Below are 20,488 nucleotides of genomic sequence, written 5' to 3'. Positions count from 1 at the left end.
CAGTTATATTTCAAAACGAAGTTTGAATACAAATAGTGCTACATTTATCTTTTATTAATTAATATATTGGATTGATTTTTTACGTGGTACTCGATCATTTGCTCTAGCATTGCCTTAATTCAAGTCATTATCATTTATGTTCTTGTTGACAGGTTGAGTTTGTGCGTAGCCGCGCAAGCAGCTCCCGACGGCGTCGCCGTAAGCAGCTGCGTCGGCGCAACACAATCGCCGACGCGCGAGACGCCGCGTCGCTAGCCGGCCCCAGCGGCAGCGCAGCGACCGCGGGCACCCGCGTGGCCCGCTGCTCCAGCCTCGCCACCCGCACGCGCGCCTCCACCAGGCAGGATAAACTTGCTGCACTGCACCTGCCTTCTGCTACGTAAGTTCATCATATGATTGCAGTATTAACGTTGATGATGGTGGTATGATGATGATGATGGTGATGGTGGTATGATATGATTGCCGTATTCAGCGTTGATAATGATGATATGATGACACGAGGCAGGATAAACTCACTGCACTGCACCTGCCTTCTGCTGCGTACGTTCATCATGATGATATCAACATTGATGATGATATGATTGCAGTAGTATCAGTGTTGATGATGGTGATGGTATGATGATATGATTGCAGTAGTATCAGTGTTGATGATGGTGATGGTATGATGATATGATTGCAGTAGTATCAGTGTTGATGATGGTGATGGTATGATGATATGATTGCAGTATCAGCGTTGATGAAGATGATGGCATGACGATATGATGATGTGATGATAGTAGTTTAAGCGTTTTGCAGATTATTAGGCCTGTCGACGATTCTGACCTGACTAGTTCAGAATCATTCGCGAAATACCTAGTTTTTTTCGTCATTTGGGCGACTAACTGTCGGACATTTCTTTCATATTATCACGGGGAATTTTTCGATGTTTTAACTTTGGGTGGTAATATAACGAAAATATACATTACGAAGAAGTTTTTGAAGTCATTCATTCGGGTAATACTAACACTAAAATCTGCATTCCGGAGAAGTTTTTGATGTGGAATTTGAACATGACGAAGGTGTATAGCAACTAGCAAGTGAATGTAGTGCTAGATGTGTTAATTTCAAAATTATTCATAAGAAAATCGAGACTTTTCTAGGATCGTTTAAATATTAATCGAGTGTGCGACTCGCGCCCGTGCTAAAGAGCATTTAAAAATTAATAGTTATCGTCCTAGCACATGTTTACATTTTTTTCAGTCTAAATTTCTGGTTACAAATTTAATCCTGAGCACATTTCGGTGTTCAGTTTTTTCTCGACCACGAATGCCCCTTTAGAATATCCCTTTCACTTCTCAGAATATTCCTTTACATCCTAGAATATCCCTTTACATCTCCGAATATTCCTTTACATCTCCGAATATCCCTTTACATCCCAATATCCCTTTTTTACTTATTAGAAAATCCCTTCTAATTCCCCCAATATCCTTTCACTTCTTAGAATATCCTTTTCACTTCCCAGAATGTCCCTTATACTCCCCATAATATCCCATTCTAACATCATCAAATATCCTCACCTAATCTTCATCCCCCAGGAGTGGTAGAGGGGCCTCCTCTTCGCCATCTGAGGGCTGCTACTCAACAGACGGCCCCTCTTTTGACCCCTCGTACGACACCTCGGAACCTTCGGACTATTGCGTTCCTGCTGCCAAGAAACCGACCAAGCCCTCGTTGGTAGGTTTAAACGTTTAATCTCAGGGTTTAAACGTGGGTTTTTGAGGGTTTAAACTTGGGTTTAAACCCTCGTTTAAACTCAGGGTTTAAACGTGGGTTTTTGAGGGTTTAAACGTCGGTTTAAACCCTCGTTTAAACTCAGGGTTTAAACGTGGGATTTAGAGGGTTTAAACGTGGGTTTAAACCCTCATTTAAACTCAGCGAAATTTAACAGATTTTGTCCAAATATCGATGCACTTCTTGCCCTTGCATGGGCCATAATAAGCCAGTTTTGCTCGGCATAAGGACGTATCAGTGCTACATGCAGAAAGTGTGTTAGTATTTGGACTATATGACCCGTTCAATTTCTGAGTGTTGTATATTTTATGCATTAATTGTATTTGCAACATTTATCTTCAGATTATTTCGTTCGTATATACAAAATTGTATCAATTAAAGTAAACGGATGTATTTTGTTGAGGCTTAATTGAGAAGCCAATATCGTAGGTAGCGACCGCTAGAATGACCTGTATGACTTACACCGAAAGATATGTAAAATTTTCTATATATTTTATTATTATTATTATGTGCTGAATCATCGCGTGAAAATAAACTAAACATTTTTTAATTACCAGCTCGTAAATTCATTATTTTTTGCAATATATTGAAAGAAAACTAGATCAATATTTATCTTAGATCACTAAGAAAGTTAATTCTATCGTTGGCGTTGTTGGCAAATACTTGAAGTGAGAAGCATCATTTATGATGAGAAGGAAGTCTGAAACAACCAATGTAGCTCATCCATCAGTTGACTTGGTGCAACTCTGCTTCAGAAGAACCAATAAAAATTATAGTGATAGTGATTAGTGTTTATCTACTTATCATGTTAGACTGTTAGTTTATTACCGAACAAAAAAAAAAATAACAATCATAATCATGAATTCCTGACACGAAAGATTAATGTCCCGAGGCCAAAGTAATCAACACGTTTATTTTGCTGGCTAATTTCAAGAGTTGATTTATTTCGAAGCCTGATTTCTTCATTTTTCGTTTTTATTTTTCAGTTATTCATTGTTGAATGCCATGCATTCCCTTCCATGTTCTTTCAGTCATTTCCCATTTTTTTCGTTTTTACCTCGTCGTACAATAATGATTTAAAATGCATGCTTTTCTGTTTTTACTCTGCGCTCTCTGCTTATCATTACAGTTTCCTTTCTTTAAATTCAATCCTTCTTACTTTTCTTTCTTCCTTTTTCGCTCCACTCTTCCATATTTCTACCACACTTTCAATTTCCCTCCACTCTTGTATTGTATTCCCCTCTCCTCCCTCTTTTTTATTCTTTTTTTCCCTCATTTGCCTTTCTTTTGCTCCTCATTTTCCCCTAAAATCTCACCCTACTCCCCCTGGTCCTCACCCCTCTCCCCACCTCTCCCCCAGACCCTGGGTGTGGCCGTGGCACTCCCCACCCCTCCTCCCCAGCATGCCTTCACCCCCCACCGCCGCCTCCCCGCCCGCAGCAACACCTTCAGGTACGGCCGCCGATGGGCCGCCGATAAATCTCCTCCTTGATACCGATGATTGCTTTATTCCTTATTATTAATTTAATTGAGACATACTACTATCTGTTTTATCCATTTATTTATTTATTGTCTACTCACATCCATTCATCAGTTATGACTTCATTAATTCATTTTAATACAGCAGCTATTGATTCAATTAATTCAAATCCATTCATTTGTTGTTGCTTCATTCATCAGTTATCGCTTCATTAATTCACGTACAGCTTTGCAATTTTATTCCATTCATTACTGATGTCATGATTGTTGTTGTACCCTTTTTATTTTCCCTTAACATGCTTGGCCTATATCTCAGTGTCTAGTTGTCATTTTGTTTTATCTAATAATAACTTGAGATCATTTTTTGTTTCTGGGCTAAGTTATTGTGCGTTAGGTCAGTTGTGGGGTTAGGTTGTGGTGTATTCGGGGCAGATCAATTCAGCATTCATTATCACCTGTGAAATTAGGCCATTAAAACCACTGCATCATTATTATTCAACCTGGTGTCGACATGTTTTATGGAACTTTATAAATTTAATTACTTTTTCATCTATATAGAATATGAAATCAATGTATTTTAATATCAATATATTTTAGGGACAACAACGACGACAATGAAGGTATTACGACTGTAGTCTTACATGCCCAACCCGCCACACAAACTGAGCCCCACTCTGACCAACTCGTTCCTCCTGGACGCAACCGACGAGCGACACACACCACCACCTCCCCCGGCCGGCGCTGCGGCGGCACTGAAGCTCTTGCGGTTGAGGCATCCAAGACCTGCGCTCACGCAGCCAAGCAACGGCCGAAATTTAGGTGAGACATTTTGGTTAAATTTTGTCTGTGCATATGATAACAAATTCTTATAGGCCTTAACTGGCCCTTCTCGTAGAAAATTAGAACTTCTAGAATCGAAGAAGTTTTAAAAGTATAAATCAAGAATGTATAGTTCATTGTAAGTTTGTTTAACCAACTGATTTTACGTCAGTTTTTTTCTGGTTCTGTTTCAATTGCTGCATTTGACTTAAATTAACCATCACGTTTCATATAAATTTCGGTTGAAAGTATCATCCGTTAAATTTGAACGAATGCGTGCACTAAACTAGTTGAATAATGGAAACTTGAAACCTAGGTAATAATGAAATTCTCTAAGTATGAAAATGTATGTTTGCTCTGACTTCACTGTGGATGTTATGTAATCGAGTAAACTTTTAGAAACAGAAAGTTTATTTCTCTTTTATTCGCTCATTCCACGTTTATGTAATCTCATTAAGGGAGAAATGATCGATCTTAAATTGCCAAGTAAACAAGTAAACAACAACAATCCGGTGACTTCTTAACTACTGATCTAACAGTTGCTGGATAAGTTTATTAACTTTCCAAGTTAATTACTATAATATTTGTTGCCATTTTCCAGTGACGGAGACGGTGGATCTAGAGACGAAGGCGCGCGTTCGTCCTCCGGTAACTGGTCTGCATCGTCGAGCGCCCGCACGTCTCTCGACCTCGACGTGCATGAGAGCCTCGTCGAGAGAAACCTGAAGCAGTCTCTGTTCGAGACCGCTGACTGGGCCTATAGAAACCTCGGTAGTCTCGAAACCGAGGGTCTCGATGTTCTCGGTCTGCAGCTGATCTCGGAACATGAGGACACCAACCGAAATGTGGTAGAATTTTTAATTAATGATGACAATGGGAATGTTTTAGATAGGCAAGATTGTAGCGAAAATCCTACGGTCTCGCTAGAAAATAACGCATTAGATAACGAAACCGCATTGAACTCTCGGGTGTCTGTATCGCAACAAGAAAACAGTTGTGACGCAACTCAAACGCAAAACCAATCACCAGAAAACCAATCACCAGAAAACCAACCGCCTGAAAACCAATCACCTGAAAACCAATCACCTGAAAACCAATCACCAGAAAACCAATCACCAGAAGACCAATCACAAGAAAGTCAATCTTCTGAAGACCAATTTCCAGAAGACCGATCGCCAAAAGACCAATCGACCGACAACACAAAACTCGATCAAAAGGACACTGCGCCAGGTCCTGATGGAGAGAGCAGCCCTCGTTCCCTGACGCCTCCAGGGAAGGACTCTCCCTCGACATCCTCTGATCCTGAGCCTGGGAATCCTTCCGAGTAAGTCCTGAGTGTTGCTTAGGTTTACCCTAACTTTTCGAAATAATAATTTTGGATGAGTTTTTCGTATTTGTTTTTCTGGTGAAGAGGCGAATATGGGTTGAGGTGAAAATTCAGGTTTCAGGTAAAGTTTTTGTCTATTTTCCCTCAACATGGGACGTGATTAGCTATATTTAATATTGAAGATTTTTCCTTCAATGGAGATCATTTAGCCGCTTTGCAATTGCGTATTTTCAACTAAAATAAAAACAGTGCTATTATTACCGGTTTTCCCTCCAACTTGCTCTACCGTCGTTCATTTTGTAATCTTTTATTATTCTTAATCATGTTTCGTGATAGTAATTTTCGTCAAACATTCTCACCTTTTTCTAAGGCACCAATAAAAATTTTTTCGCTCCGGTTTATCGGCATCTTCGTATTTTCTCGTAAGTTTTGCCTAAATTCATTTTGTGTGGCTTATATACTTGTTAAAAACTTGTACAACGCTATTAACCTTCTGTTAGAAATTTGTACAACGCTACTAACTTTCTGTTATAAATTTGTACAACGCTACTAACTTTCTGTTATAAATTTCTACACCGCTACTAAATTACTGCATTAAATCGCGATAATTTATAACGGACAACTCTGACACGATCATTGTTGTGATCATTGTTGTTCACAAATGGCTGAAAATAAAATTATTTATTTCTTGAGCTTCTATGTAGTTATGTTCATTCATCTGTCAACGCCAAAAATATCAAAACGCTTGTCAATCTAACCTTTTTCTTATTCCGAATCATATTTATAACCTGATTGCACCATGGCGTCTCCAGCTCTTGCATGGTCTAATGCTTCCTATCAGATTTTCTCTTGAGTATTTTGTTGCAGAAATGAGCACAATGAAGAAATAAGTTTGCTTTCTGCAGCAATCTTTTTATTTTAAATTCAATATTTGTGTTTTACCATATGTTTAGTGTGTGTTTTAACAATTAATATGTGTTTAACTTATGTTTAATCAGTTGCATGGATTGATTCTAGCACTCATTAACATACGTAAAATTATGTTATTTATTCGATTAATTCAACATATCATTGTTTGAAATTGGCGCAAACGTCGCTGAGGAAGTTTTAAATCGAAACAAATTTACCCGTTGATAATTTATTACAAAAACTATATGAGGATCTACCCAGGTGCATTATAAATGCTTGATATCAATCCACTATCGGTAAAATACAATAACTAACTCCCGTTGATCAGAGTTCGAACTATTATATTTCCCGTTGAAAACAAGGCAAAGTAACCGAATTACGCAATAGGTCCTAAAAAAATGAACACGGTGCCTGAAATTTACTCGAAATTTTCATGATTCGGCAATGAAAATATACTACTCACTGAAAATGAAAAACCTTCAGGAAGGATGAATCAAACGTCGGAGGAAGGCCAACTTTATCAGAAATGTCTAATAAGTAATATAGTTGAGCTTTATTAATGTTAAAATTATTGTAAGGAATATCACTACTCGATTAATTGAATGTCCTCACTAATGTAGTAATGATGAATGTATTCAGTTAGTGACTTCCATACAATTTTTCAGGTCAACTGCGCCGCAATCTTCTCCATCGAGCCACCAACGCAGCACCTCTTGTACTACCGACGACCTGCCCTCGACCTCCTCCTTCACCAGCGATGGCACTCTGACCCCGACCCAGGATATTCAGGATATCCAGGACATTCCTTTCTTTGATGACGACACAAGTTCGGCTTATTCCTGCGATACCGAGGGTTATTACACTTCCTTCCACATAGACAGTGGCCTCCGCAACGCCTGTAGTTACGAAGAAACTAACAAGCTGGCGCACAGCGGCAGTGAATCTGAACTGCCTGGGGGAGGTTTAGGTGCTGGTGGTGGCAGTCGAAGTGCGTCCGGTAGCATCGCCGGTAGCATCAGCAACAGTTCCGCTGCGAGTCTCGGTACCGTCATCATGCGGAACCCTGAGAAGAAAACTCCCCCTAAACCCCCACAGCGTGTCAGCTCCCTGGACAGAAAAAGCAGCTCTGCCAGCAACAGAGAAAGCATCATTACCGTCATCCACGTGAATGGGTCCGCGGGGTCTTCTCGAGAGGACTTGGTTGCCAGCAGCGGGTCTGAGGCTGCAGACAGTGGCCGAGAGACTTCCAGTAGTGCAACGGAACCCTCCACTAGTTCCCCAGCAGGGCCGGCAGAGGATATTGCTACTGGAGATGACCGAAAAGACAGCTTTAGGTCCAAGACTGCGATCAACGCTAGCGGTATTCCGTCTATGTGCGTTATTACGCCTCCTATTAGCGATGACGAGAGCGTTAGATCTGCGGCAGGGTCCAAAGACTCGGGTAGTTCTAACGGGGACGACCCAGCTCTTGGGTCGGTGGCCGCTAAAGCGATGCTTTTCCAGGGCGGAGCGGTGGGTGCTGGTAGCGGCAGTGTACGGCAAGTTCCCCGTATTGAGACGTCCAAGGCATCTCCCAGAACTGACCCACAGCAAACGTCGGCCTCTGAGTCCGCCGGGACTCCACAGTCTTCATCAGCATCAAATAAAGCACCTGTAAAAACCTTGTTCCATTCCGCGTCTGTTGACTACGCAGTGAATGTCCGACCATCAGCCATAAAACAGTCTGATTTAACACGGCGTTTGTCAGGGGATGTTGCACAAATGGCCCCTATTCCGGTCGTTCAACCTCCTCCTGTGATTCCTCAGCAGCGGATACAAAAAGTTCCCCCACCTCCTCCGCCTAGAGAAGACTCAATTGAAAATTCGAGCGGCAGAAGAATTGCATCTGACACCACTTCGACGGCACCAACAGCGTCACCTCGCTACGCTCTGCAACAACAACAACAGCAGATCCACATGCCCAGCACTAAAAATACGGATGAAATCCAGCCCTTCAGCGCAGTTCCTTCAAGTCTCAAGCAAAACCTAGTCATCACTCCAACAAATTCACTGGAACGGAAGAGACTGAAAGCGACTGCTGGGGCCCACGTCACTTTAGACTCCGAAGGTAAAGTGGTTTACTCTTCAGACAGTTTACCGAGAACTCAGAAGCACTATACAGGACCCGAGAGTTACGGTACATTACCTGCTGGTGTAGGAGCGGGAGGAGGAACCTTAACATCTGCAATTAGCAGCATTCAACAAATGCCATTACCTCCACCCCCACTAGAGGATGCTCCTGCCATACCGGAGTTACCTGCGCAGGTCACAAACGCTACGAACAGCTCAGCAGCCGCCCTGCAGCAGCACCAGCAGCACATACAGCAGCAGCTGCTTCAACAACAGCAGCAAGTCATGCGTCAAGAACAGGATGAAAAACTGCAACGTCAGCGGCAAGAAGAGTTGTTGCTGCAGCGGGCCGTGCAGCAACAGATCGACCAAAGCAAACAAGAGGTGATACAGCAGCAGTCAGCTTTGAAACAGCAGCATCAGGAACTGCAGCAGCAGCTTCACGAGACGAGACTCGAGCTGCAGCGGCAGCAGCAGGAGCAGCAGCAGAAGCTGCAGGCTCTGCGGGAGCGACAGGCATATCTGCAGTCCAAAACTCCATCGAAAACTACGGCTGCTGTTCAGCCAGATAAGAAATTGACGAAGCAGCAGCAAAAAGAACAAAGTAGCAAAGAGGCAAAACAAAAACAGGAGCAGCAGCGTTTACAGCTGCAACAACAGCAAACGCAGCAGCAGCTTATTATTGAACAACAGAAGCAACAGCAGTTAGCCGAACAGCAACAGCAGCTACAGATACAGAAGCAGCAGCAACAGCAGCAGCTTCAGTATCAGCAACAGCAGATACTACAGCAGCAGCAACAGTATCAGCTACAACAGCAGCAGCACGGTATTTACGGTACCAGGCAAGACCCTTACCTCTTCCCCTCAATGCCCCAAAACAACGCGCCGTCTCAAATTCCCCCTATCGTTCCTCCTCCTCCCCCTGCTGATCCCCGTCAGCTCTCTGATGTCATGGGTCCTCCTCAGCCTTCTGGGGCTCTTGGGGGAGTTATATTACCTTCCACGGGCGCACCCATGTCCCCACGCACCCAAAGAGCTGGGGCTTATGTCCATGTTCAAGGTGGGGAACAGGTGAACCAACTACAGAACTCTCAGTATCCAGCTCGACCTCACAGCGCCCAGGGGATGTATTCTCCCCAACAACAGGGAAGTGGAGCCCCAGGTCCAACATCTCGGGCGCCAACCCCAATACAAGGGGCGGTAACATCTTCGCCTCGTCACTCCCCTTTCATCCCTGCGAACACTCCTCAGCAACTGCAGCAACAACTTCTGCAACAGCAGCAGCAGCAATATGCCTTGCAGCAGCTGCATGGATCACAAGGTATAATTGTGTCTGCTTCTCCAGTAGTAGAAAGTAGAAATTCTACCTCAGTTTGTGAAACCAGTTTACCAACCCTCGTAGTTAGCCGTAACTCTAACGAACCTAAAATTCAAGTCGGTGCTAATGATTGCCATATCATGAATGGTTCTTATGTTAATTCGCATCTTGAATCTAGTCCCGTTAGAAACAATTTCCGTACTCAACCTCGTCATAATAGCTCGAATTCTTACAATGAAAGATCACTTTCTAAAGTCAGTGGTCAAATGTCGGTTCGTTCCACACTTGAATGTGAGAATCGCGGTGTAGGAGTGGAAGCAAATCGCGCTCCTATTCAGAAAAGTAGTAATGCTAATCATCTTTCTGAAAGCCATGTCGATGGTAAACAGCATAAGGAAAGCCTGGGTAGAGCTCAAATCATAATATCCGGTGTAAAAGATTCAAATTCCACTAGTAAAATCGGAACTGTTGATCGAAACCGCGCACCTAGTTCTAGCATCGCTGATGGAAAACTAACAAGTCGGTCGTCTAGATCTCCTCTTGGGTCATCTACTTCTAAAACCCGAAGTCATAAATCTTTAAAATCAAATACAAACTCTAGCAAAACTTCTGAAAAGCAGCTAAAGGCGTGTGATAAAAGCACCTCGAGCAACGAGTCGTTTCTATCAAACATTATCAAGTTGTCTCGCAGTCCAATGCTCCACAAGCGCGCCAACAAGAGCGAAAATAACCCAAATATCTCTGCAGACTTGCATAACATCACGAAAGATTCAGACGATTCGCTCAATATTTCTATAGGTTCTGAATCATATAAAGCGGGTACATGCGTTGATGACATACCCAACACTCTACTCTCTTCCTCCGATGCCGAAGCGCCGGTTGATAAAATACCTTTGCCTGCAAGTTTACCTCTCACTGCCGACAAAGTATTCGAAGCCCTCGCTCAAGCTCGAATATCATCCAATGCGTACCATACCAAGTCCCTTCCCCGCTCGTCAAGTACCAGGGAAAATTCAAATCGTCTTCTCCCTTTAAATTCAACATTACCTAACGTCACGATTCCCCTTGCAAAGTCGAACGTAGCTACGTTAGAAAACCCACCGTCTTACTTTCAACGCAATAACAGCTATCGCTTGGCTACGGTTGCGGAAAAAGCTTTTGCGGAGACGAATCGTGCAAATAATCGTCCGGTATCCCAGGTTTCAATTAGCGGGAAGGCTAATGAAAATTCTATACGCACTTCACCGACGTTCAATCGTCCTATGATCAACAACGTGATGCTACATGGCCCGCGTATTCTAGTCCAAAACGAGTCACGGCCATTTAGTCGCCATGATGGAATGTACAATAGCATCAAGCGAAGTACAAACAACCGTAACAATTTGATGAAAAATAGCGTTACACCTGTACTATCGGATGCCAATTTTTCACCGCCACGGAGCAGCAAAAGCGGTTACCCTAGCAATGCTTCCCGAGTCGACGATATACTTCCTAGTTCAGATATCTCGAGGTTTAGCTTTTTCAATGGGAATATAAACACCGAACCACAACTTATGTCACTACCTTTGCTAAGAAATGAAAACCACTCTCGTTCTTCTCATATTCAAAATCAAACCCCTTCTGATAATACCAATGCAAATTTCCCAGTGGAAAACAGCTTTTCTGATGAGACCAAATCACGATCTACTGCTTCGCAAAGATTGACTGGTGCCGGTGTCAAAAATAAAACTGTCGATGAACAACAACGAAAGCCCCGAGTGGTGGCTTATGTCCCTAAATTGCCTGAGCGCATTGACGATGAGACTGAGATTTGGTGAAAATACTCGTATGGCTGAATTACATGCAGTTTAATTCTTCGGCGGCGATATTAAAATGTACCCGAGCGATATTATGGTGTTCACTGAACGATATTATCGTTATTCACGACATGAAGATATTTTTTGCCACTTGATATTTTTTTTACAATAAAAAACTACTGCGTTCATATTTTTTCATCAACTAAATAAAAATGCTCATAAAATGAATTGGTTGATATCTGCTCATTTTTAATCTGCTGAATTGCAGTTTTTATGATCCACTATTTTTGATCGTATTTATTGATACGGAATTAGTAAGTTTTTTTTTTGTGGTTAGTCGTAGCGTCAGTTTTATGCGTAATTTCACAGACAGAAACCACTGCTTGGTGCTGTAATTTTACAACGATGACGCTTAATCCGAGCGTTTTTTAGTCATTTCACCTACCAATGTAACTCCCGCCTCGTTTTTGACCACCCAAACCAAAGAAAATCTCGCTTGTCTATCGTTTGTGTTTCTGAACAACCTTCCGCTTACCTGCCAAGCTTCGAGCACGAGCATGCAAACTGTGTTCATTTTCAACCTCCTATATCTATTTATTTATTACCTTGCTGCTTAGGGTTTTTTTAGTCTCTGATTTTTAGCTTTGTGTGTTTTTCTGTAGGGCTTATTTTTCTGCTCATTATTTTGCCCTCACCCCGTATCACTCGATTCTCGTTCATTATCAGGAACGTCTTATCAGTAAATTAAAAATAATAGTGTGCACATGGAACGTATTATCAGTAAATTAAAAATAATAATGTGCACTAAAAAATGTGCACATTTCAAGAGGTATTTGTGACTCGTTCTTGCGTCACTCTTAGTACGTAACACAATTGTTATTTGATGGCACAGGAGATGTGATCTGCAACTCTGTTCAGCCTTCAACGTTTCTCTGTTAACCACTTGATTGTTGAACGCTATAAAAAAATTCTGCCCTTTTTGTTCTAGTATGACATATGTAATTGGAAATTATATATATAACGAGAACTTTGGACATCTCCTGTTTGATTTTGATGAGAAGTTCTAGATCTCTAGCGGGTTCTTCTAACTTGCTTTTGTCGAGAAAATTGTAAAATCTTTTAAAGTTTTAAAATTCAAGTCGTGCAATTAGGTCGTTGAAATTTTAATTCTTCTCGCCCGCCACTAGACTTGGCTATATTTAACAACATGAGTAATTGCAACAAATTTAAATGTTATACTTAACAATGTTGCGGAAGAATGTACGATTATTTGGAGCTCTGAGACATAAATTGGTCGATGATTAAAAAATAATTTGTACAAAAAACATGGACGAGTTGATTAATTTGGAGTTAGTTTAGAGTTTGACACGTTTTTAAAAAATAAAAACCTTCTCGACTCTGTCGAGCTTATGTTGTATCTTTATATCTTTACATTGTGTGTACATATTGATTTGCTCCCTCTCTCGTGACCATGCCATTTAGTTATGTTTTTTTTCATATGTCATTATGTAAATTTAAGTCATCACTCTAATTTTTTTGTGTTCACAAGACGTCACTTGAATCAAAGTTTTAGACGAAGGCAAGTACTCCCTTCAAAGCCATTGCAACAATTAAATCAATGGTCATTTCATATGCCATAACTAAACTGCAACCTAACAATTCATGTTGCAATAATCATACGCAATCTCCTTTGATCAATTTGTCCAGAATTTAGTAAATTCGTGATAACATTAGGGTATAAAAGCGAATAAATTTTCGAGTATGTTTATCATATTTGCTTTGAAAATGTGGAGGCCAGTTCCATCATAATTTCAAAAATCCTATGATACAAGTAATATGGAACGTACGACTAAGTGCATGTAATTTTCATGTCGTCCTTTAAAGCAAAAAAATTTATTGCATTTCCCATGGCTTACGCTAAAGAGCTGAAAAGGCTGAAAACGATAGAAAGTACCCTCACGTTTTTAGTTCACCTAATTCGAAGCTATTTTAACAAATAAAATTTTTATCTTGCTCACGTTCAATAGGGAACATATGTTCCTAGTGTTATATGTGTCTAAGTTTGCGTTAGGCAATGGCCGCTTTGGTGGGAGAACTTTCTTTTTGTCTTTCTGCATTAATTTAAGTTTATTAATTACCGAGTCTTTTTTAGATCTTAAGACAGCCATGAATGTATGGCCGCTACTAGTTTTTTTTAATTCATGTCGATACATTTCCAAATTTTTGTGTTTTGTTAAATGGGGTCCGAGGAGAGGAAGAGAATCCAATATTGCACATAAGATCTCGTTTCCTTTCAGTCTTTTTTCTTACCCGAAAATTTTCATTTTCATTCTTAGCCCTTTTCCTAATGCATTACCCTTCATTTTTGCTTGTTCTGGGAGGGTAGTCCAGATTTTTATACACCTTCAATGGTACATTTTTTATTGTAAACTCTTGGTTTATTCTTGGCCTAAAATGTGCATCTTATTCAAATTAATTCTTAGAACATCCTTCAGATTTCTGGTCCCTTCAATTTGCCCTTCACTGCGCTTGATGAAATCTTTGTGACGCTTTGGCTTTGGTAGATTTCAAAATTATTCTAATTTACGAACATTTGTCTTGCCACTTCCAAATAAATATAATTCTCAAAATTATTTCAATATTGAATCAGTAAATCAACACTCGTTTTCAATTGACTTTACTTGCATAAACAAGATTTTTTTATCCTGTTTCAATCGATACTTTCCTCTGGATTTGCACTTAATTATTTTTTTACATCGTCACGATTTCTTCAGTTTTTTTACTTATTAGAAAATATTTTTCGTTAATTTTCGGAAATCTGGAAAAGTTTGCTGGGATTTCTGTCTTCCTCTCCTCGGCCTCAGGTTGTTCACTCCGGTGTCTGTACAAAGTGCCCACAATACAATAAGGTTTCTGAGCGCAATCATTTTCGTTGTTTCTATTACCTATTCTTTGTTGCATTCATTCTCTATGAGTTTTTAGTTTAGAAGTTCGGTTCATTCCGTACAAAATAGTCAAATTTTTATTTAATTTTGCACGTATTGTCATGAATATTTTTTTATTGTTCTCGTTATGATTTCTTGACCGATGACTGAAATTACAAGATTAGTTAAAGTTGTATAGAACAGAATTTGTTCTCAAATTGTCTATGTCACTAACTTTCCGCAGCGCCTTAGTGTTGGTGGAATAAACAATTTAATTTCTACATTTAATGTAATGTAGGAATTTAATGACTAACCTGCAGTGACGTCATATGTCAAATTTACTAAAAACAGAAGTCATCAATCCCAATCTGGCGTGAACGATGCATCTTAAAACAAATTAAATGATTTTTCTGCTTCAAAATTTTACTTAAACTGCAATACCGTCGCGTATTGTCTCAAACTATCGGTCGCCGTGCTAACTATTTTGGATCTGCTGCAATAGTCAATGAAGTCTGAACAAGTCTACGGTCTTGGTGAGTATATAAGATTATAAATCTACGATGTTCAGTACATTAAATTCATGGGATTATGGTTCATTACTTTATCATAATTTGAGATTCATTGCTCGTTGTTACAATGAGTCAATGACCAATGACATCCACGGTATCTAAGGTGCGGATAGTTGACAATTACTAAATCGTTTGCCAGGGGCAAACACAAGCAAATTTATAGAAATATTACAGAATAAAATGTAGATTTTAGATCTCAAATCTGGATGAAAAGAAAGACCTAAGTGTGCATCGCTTTTACATGATTTCGTTTGTCCTGACTTCCAAACCGTTTGTTCATCTGCTTTTTAATTTTGCATGGAATTGCTGAATGGCTTTTGAATGTTGTTGCATTTATACTTTGCTTAACAGTTCCTTGCTTGAGGCATGTTTAATTCACGACCAGTAACGCTTGATTTCCAGTTTATGCTATTATATTCCTCGAAATCTTATCTAATAATCTCCGAGTTCGTATTTGTGCTGTTATAGGCGGTATCTTACAGAAACCGAGGCGAATTTTGTACAGGTTGCTAGCGAAAAAGTGTGAAACGTGAGAAACCTGGTAAATTTCCAGTTCATGATTTTCTCCTACATCAACTTTATTCTTCAGTCTTATGCTACGGGTGCTTATTTAAGATTACCGTACTTGATGAAATCCTGTGAAATGCGTGTAAGATTTCCTTACCTAAGTAGAGCGGCATTGGTAGATAATGTGTATACTCGTTTACACGAATAGGATCGCTCCCTTAATTTCGATTTCGTGGCAGGCTTTTAAATGAGGCATAAGCTTCTCATGTACATGTAATTGTTGCCCACTTTAAAACGTGTTTTCTTTTCGAATATCAAATGCAAACCACGTACACATTTTTTCAGGAGTTAGTTGTGTTTGCGGTCTTAACTGTGTTTTTGAGAAATATTATCGTCTAAATATGCGTTTCTGGAGCTCTACATTATTTCTCATCGATTCTATATAGAAGATGGTTTCTGTAAAATTTTTTAAATAGAGTGAAATTTTCTGTACCGTTCAGTGATAGTTTAGTTCTTACAAAATGTATCTTAGTCATTCAAAATTCTCGTTTAAAAATTGTCCGGGTGTCTAATGATGAACCGAAGTTTAATCCGAACTTGTTGAATTTCATTTACATTTTAATTATCTGGATTTGTGACTAACAAATGAATGCTGTGCAGGCGCCATGTACGGTTCGCAACGCAGCCTTCAGAACTTCGGCGTTGTCAACGACACAGCGAGCGGCTTCCCCTTACCCAGCCAGGGTATGATCCAGCACCCACGTCTCCCCACCACGGCCCCACCTGGGTACCCAACCCAACCCCTCACCGACAGTGATATTTACGGACGAATTGGCATGACTCGACAAGTGCAAGTTGGAGGCACACTCCCCTCGGGTTTCGGCCGCCATCAAAGAGGGTATACTTCCTTACCTCCCAGTAGACGAGGCCATATGCAGTTGCCGGGGGCCGATGAAGGAAGAGGACCCGATGGGACCAACGGAAAAGGTGTATCCCGCCGGGCCAGTGTTGCCGGGGACGCGGGCAGCAGAGGAGGACGAGGATCTGTTGCTTCAAATCCATCAACTCCCGAAAAGTTACTTGAGAAAGAAAAGAAAACGAAGAAGGAAAAGGATAAGAAGAAGAAAGACTGTAAGGATAAAGAGAAAGAGAATAAAGATACCGGAAAGTCTGAGAAGAGCCCAAAGAAGAAATGGTTTTGGACTTTACCGCTTCGTCGGAAAAAGAAGAACAAAGATGATAATAATGAGGATGATGATGGCGGATTCAAAGCTGCGTCCGAAAAAGGGACTCGCAAGCTTGTTCCTCCCCAGAACTCGAGTTTCATGCGCTACCCTTCACCCGACACCGCTTCTTCCGATCTCAACTCGTCGCACTCCAGCGACATGTCCTCCATAGAGCACAGTAGCTACCGCAGCAGCCCTTCTTCCGAAGTTAATTATTACAGCCAACGCGCGCAGTACCTGCACCAGCAGCAGCAAGCTCACCAACAACATCTGCTGCAGCTGCAACACCAACAGCACCAACAGTTGTTGCAGCAGCAGATGCAAGCCCAGCATCAACATCAGCTTCTCCAGCATCAGCAGCAGCAGCAGCAGCAGTTGGGTGCTACTGGTAATCTTAGGTCTCTTCCAACGACGCCGGTTTCTTCCCCAGACGCTCAAGGTTCTTTTGTGAGCTCATCACCCCTCACGATGAATTCTGACGTCACTGATCTCACAACTGACATGTCGAGATCTCGGCAGTATATGAGCCGCGACCAAATGTATTCTGCGATGCGGCATCCACAGTATTACAATTATAACCGGCACTCGTATGCTGGTTCGGCCACACAGGCTTCAGCAGCAGACGAAGCCAATAACAATAGCAACAATAATCCGTCGTCAAGCCGTAGTACTTCTCCTGCTGTTTTTGGCATTAGTCCCTTGCCCTCTAATACGGTGAGACCTCAGGTCCGGGAGAGGGTAGGCCATCACGACGATTACGTTGGTAGAGAGTCACAAGACACTCCAATTCCGTTTATTTTTAAAGAGAATGGCTTCGAAGACCTCAAGTTTTGTAAAGTTGATCCCCCGGAAGGCTATGGAGCATCAGATCTCGGATCTTTATCTTCTGATTGTGAGGATAACGACCAGGAGAACGGTACCTCTTCCAGCTCTACCGCCACCACGACCTCTGCACAGTCAAGTTCAAAACCGTTCTCTAAGCAGACGACGCTATTTGACTTCAAGAAGATGATTTTGCAGCAGAGCATGAACACAGCTGGTGGCAAGGAGAGGATCTCAGCAGTAGAAATGCTTAAAGCCTCACGACCAAGTATTTATGGTTACGCTCCCCCTCCCGCTCCGATCATCAAGCTTCCTCAGCACAAAGACTTCCAGCAGAACATGGCTTCCAGTAAATCACAAAGCAAAACCACCATCGAGGGGGTGATAATGCCGCCTACTTCCAGGAACACAGCTCGAGCTTTGCTCTTCCAAAGCCGATTTGGAAGCGGCCGCCGATATCGCGCCTCTAAAACAGAGATCATTAGTACTACCATTCTTGAGGACCATGGCGGTGAGATCTCCGAAGAAGCAGACATGGAGGAATCAGAAGAGGAAGAAGATGACGATGAGGAGGAGAGCAGCGTTTGTGGAGCTGGGAAACGAGGACTGCGAGGTCCGATAACCCGTACACTTAGTGAATCTGACAGCGGATTAATAGGTTCTTTGGGTACCCCTAGCTCTTCACCCAGCAAAATTCGCAGTAACGTACCACACTCCACACCCAACCCGAGTAAGACGGGTTCCGTACCTCCCCCGTCATTAGCCGATGTATCCCGCATTAGAGATGTAGGGGGAGAAACTCCTCCATCTAAGAACGGAGTGAAGGCTGATAATGGCACAAACTCTTCTCCAGAGGAGTCCATGGAGACGGCCCTCTGACACCAGTTGAAATCTAGTCCTCCCAAATAAGTGGACCGCGTCGGCCGCTTGCCAGTGACCGATGTAGTTCTTTTTGCTCACCGCCTACAATAATGATAAATGTGCGTGTTGGTGCGGTATCAACATACTACGTTACTCAATAATAGAATTACTCTTAAGTAATAGACTTGCTGATAAATATATCGATGCTCTGTGAGATAAATCAGCGGCGTTGCTTGCGCTTGCAGTAGATGTGTTGCGGAGTACGAAGTTCTTTGGTGGGCGGAAATAGAATTTGATAAAAAATGTTCTAGGTAATTTCTGTACGTCGACTGCTTTACTGAAGTCATTGGTAGCGGTGTAAGGTTGAATGTATTTGTAAATTGTTTGAGAAGCTTTTGTGCTGCAGATCTCACGGCCTGTACCAGCCGCTGGCTTCTATTCTGCTAAGATATCATCGCTTATAACGGCTCATACGCAAACATTTTTTTAGCGCATATATAATTTTTATATGAACATTTTCTCATTCTTCGACTTTTTATAGAGACGCACTCATTAGGTTTGGATAAGAGTTCCTAACTTTATTGTTTTCATGTGAAAGTGAACGTATATTGAATTACTGGAATCATGTTAGCTTAATGTCAAGGACTACTACACACAGGACATGCATAGCCTATGTCCAGCCTCTGCTAGCAGAGGCGATCGCCTACACTATGAAAATGCTGGTGTTTTAGTGGCATCAACAAATGATATGCCCATAATTGTTTCATACAATAGTATTACAATGACAAGGACTACTACACACATTGTAATACTATTGTATGAAACAATTATGGGCATATCATTTGTTGATGCCACTAAAACAACAGCATTTTCATAGTGTAGGCGATCGCCTCTGCTAGCAGAGGCTGGACATAGGCTATGCATGTCCTGTGTGTAGTAGTCCTTGCTTAATGTTCATAAAGTTAATTGCTGAGGAAAGATTCTCAGGCTTATAGGAAGTTTTGAAGTGCGGTGATATATTTTAGGGGGAACTATTTATTATGGAAGTCAGTGGGAAGGAGAGCAGAACTATGATTACAACTAACATTTATCATGAAATTAGTGAATATTCTGCTGACGAAGATGAGGAAGATAAACTTGTACCTCTTCAATATTCCTCTCTGGGGAAAAGTATATATTTTATTGTATATTTATTCTATGCTTTATAACTCATTGTACCTAAAGTATTGTACTAGAATTAATTTAATTCTGAACTAATGAGAAATTTAGCTAGTAGAGTTTCTTTATTTTTCAAAACAAATTACTCGAACAAATGTACTAAGCTTTTATTTATCTGAAGTCTGACGTTATTCTGTTGATTTTATATTTTTTACATTTAATCTGCAGAGCTCAATTGGGTCCAATTTCGTCAGAGGCAGGTTTTTCTGTACAAAAATGCTAATGGAAAAAACTTGGAAGACTCGAATTGCAAGACCAGCAATTTTTTTAGTGATGTTCGAAGAGAAGTTGACTTAAATTATGCACAGTAATTCCTATGTCATCTTTTTTTGTCTTCAAGTTCATTGTAAAGTTGCAATCAAGTAATCTTTGCACTTTTATGCCCAGCAAGTGTGATTTTTATGATTTAAATTTCTGAGGATATTTTTTGTTCAATTTAACTGCTAATTGCTTGCCCTCAAACTTTCTTCTTCTCGAGCGTTGGTTCTGTCCAACGAACGATGTAGAGGAAGAGAGATTTGAGTGGAATAAATTTATTTTTTTTTTAATGTTTCACATTGCGACTAGGAACGATTGGATTCCATAAAAAAGCTTTTGCTTGAATTAATATAATCCAATAACTGGGTTTTATAAATAAATGATAATAAATTTATTTTGTGTTGAATATTTTACATTGCGACTTGGAACGATTGGATTCCATAAAAAAAACTTTTGCTTGAATTAATGTGATCTGAAAGTGGGTCACAGCAATCGAATTCCTCTAAATACGCCTTTTTCAAATCTTGTATTGGATGTATTGTATTCACTTGAATCTTGGATTGGATTAAAAAAATG

The 20,488-nt window shown here is 40.9% G+C and overlaps 1 protein-coding gene across 1 annotated transcript in view; it reads left to right on the top strand.

Moving 5' to 3' along the window:
- The window catches only part of LOC108675468, a 68,384-nt gene extending 49,312 nt beyond the window's left edge, over positions 1 to 19,072 (top strand). The window contains exons 5-11 of the mRNA XM_047880284.1: positions 153 to 379; positions 1,575 to 1,713; positions 3,131 to 3,222; positions 3,847 to 4,068; positions 4,670 to 5,392; positions 6,970 to 9,734; positions 16,188 to 19,072. Of these exons, the coding sequence (XP_047736240.1) occupies positions 153 to 379; positions 1,575 to 1,713; positions 3,131 to 3,222; positions 3,847 to 4,068; positions 4,670 to 5,392; positions 6,970 to 9,734; positions 16,188 to 18,454 (6,435 nt within the window). The 3' untranslated portion in view covers positions 18,455 to 19,072. The remainder of the gene's footprint in view (positions 1 to 152; positions 380 to 1,574; positions 1,714 to 3,130; positions 3,223 to 3,846; positions 4,069 to 4,669; positions 5,393 to 6,969; positions 9,735 to 16,187) is intronic.
- The last annotated feature ends 1,416 nt before the right edge of the window (positions 19,073 to 20,488 follow it).

Source organism: Hyalella azteca, unplaced genomic scaffold (genome assembly GCF_000764305.2).
Source record: "Hyalella azteca isolate HAZT.00-mixed unplaced genomic scaffold, Hazt_2.0.2 contig5114, whole genome shotgun sequence".
Classification (NCBI taxonomy): Eukaryota; Metazoa; Arthropoda; class Malacostraca; order Amphipoda; family Hyalellidae; genus Hyalella; species Hyalella azteca.
Note: the sequence above shows the minus strand (reverse complement) of the source record. Positions and strands in the feature narration are given on the sequence as shown.